This window comes from Habropoda laboriosa, unplaced genomic scaffold, assembly GCF_001263275.1.
Source record: "Habropoda laboriosa isolate 0110345459 unplaced genomic scaffold, ASM126327v1 scaffold486, whole genome shotgun sequence".
Taxonomy (NCBI): domain Eukaryota; kingdom Metazoa; phylum Arthropoda; class Insecta; order Hymenoptera; family Apidae; genus Habropoda; species Habropoda laboriosa.
The window spans coordinates 1,011,334-1,012,188 of NW_017100724.1; the positions used below are offsets into that span (position 1 = coordinate 1,011,334).

Sequence of the window (855 nt, forward strand, 5' to 3'; positions counted from 1 at the left end):
TTATACAATATATTTATAATGTTATAAAACATTTCTAGAATCATCAACAAAGTGTAATATAAAATCATGTTAAAATATCTGTGTAGGACGCCATTCTCTATAAGCCGGTATATAGATATTGATTTTTTCTACGAAAGCTATTTTACTCACTTTTAACTGTTAAGTATTACGTACATATACGTGTATATTTATTATATTTTAATATCAAATTGATGCGTTAAAAAATGCAAGTTTTACTTTAAAATGATTAAAGTAACTTACCATTAGGATAGCCTTGGCTCACTCTGCTTCTTGTATACATGTTGGGTTTTAATTCAGTTAAATTGCTTCGAATATAATTAATTCCAGAACTTGAAAGTACGTAAAAATACTTTTTTACATTATATTCAACTTTGAACGTAATATGTAATTAACTTACACAAAGCACAGATAATACGTAAGTACTTTTACACCGTGCTTACAAAAATAGGGAACCAGTTCAGACTCGTTATAGAGAAGTAGGAAATGACGTTGTTTACTGTTGTCGGAAATGAAAAGTCTGCCATATTGGTCATCAAACGCATGCTTTAATGACAGTACGGTATCATAATTTTAATTAAAGTACAAATTCTTTACAGCATAATTATTCTCGTTATAATTTTATTAAAATGAAGTAACAAAAATGTAGGAAAAATGTTGTTATATACTATTTAAAGAGTAAATTTGAAAATAAATATTTACTAGAAGTTCACATAACTATTATTCATGCACAATTCCCATTATTAAAATAAATTGAAGATTAAAGTATACGTCTTTAAAAACTTTATATTTAGTTTTATATTTGTATTACTATTTTTTATTAGTGTCATTATGCTA

At 25.5% G+C, this 855-nt stretch overlaps 1 protein-coding gene across 1 annotated transcript in view; it reads right to left on the minus strand.

Annotated features, from left to right (window-relative positions):
* The window catches only part of LOC108577060 (double-stranded RNA-specific editase B2-like), a 4,929-nt gene extending 4,448 nt beyond the window's left edge, over positions 1–481 (minus strand). The window contains 1 exon segment of the mRNA XM_017940155.1: positions 262–481. Within this exon segment, the coding sequence (XP_017795644.1) occupies positions 262–301 (40 nt within the window). The 5' untranslated portion in view covers positions 302–481.
* Positions 482–855: the final 374 nt, after the last annotated feature.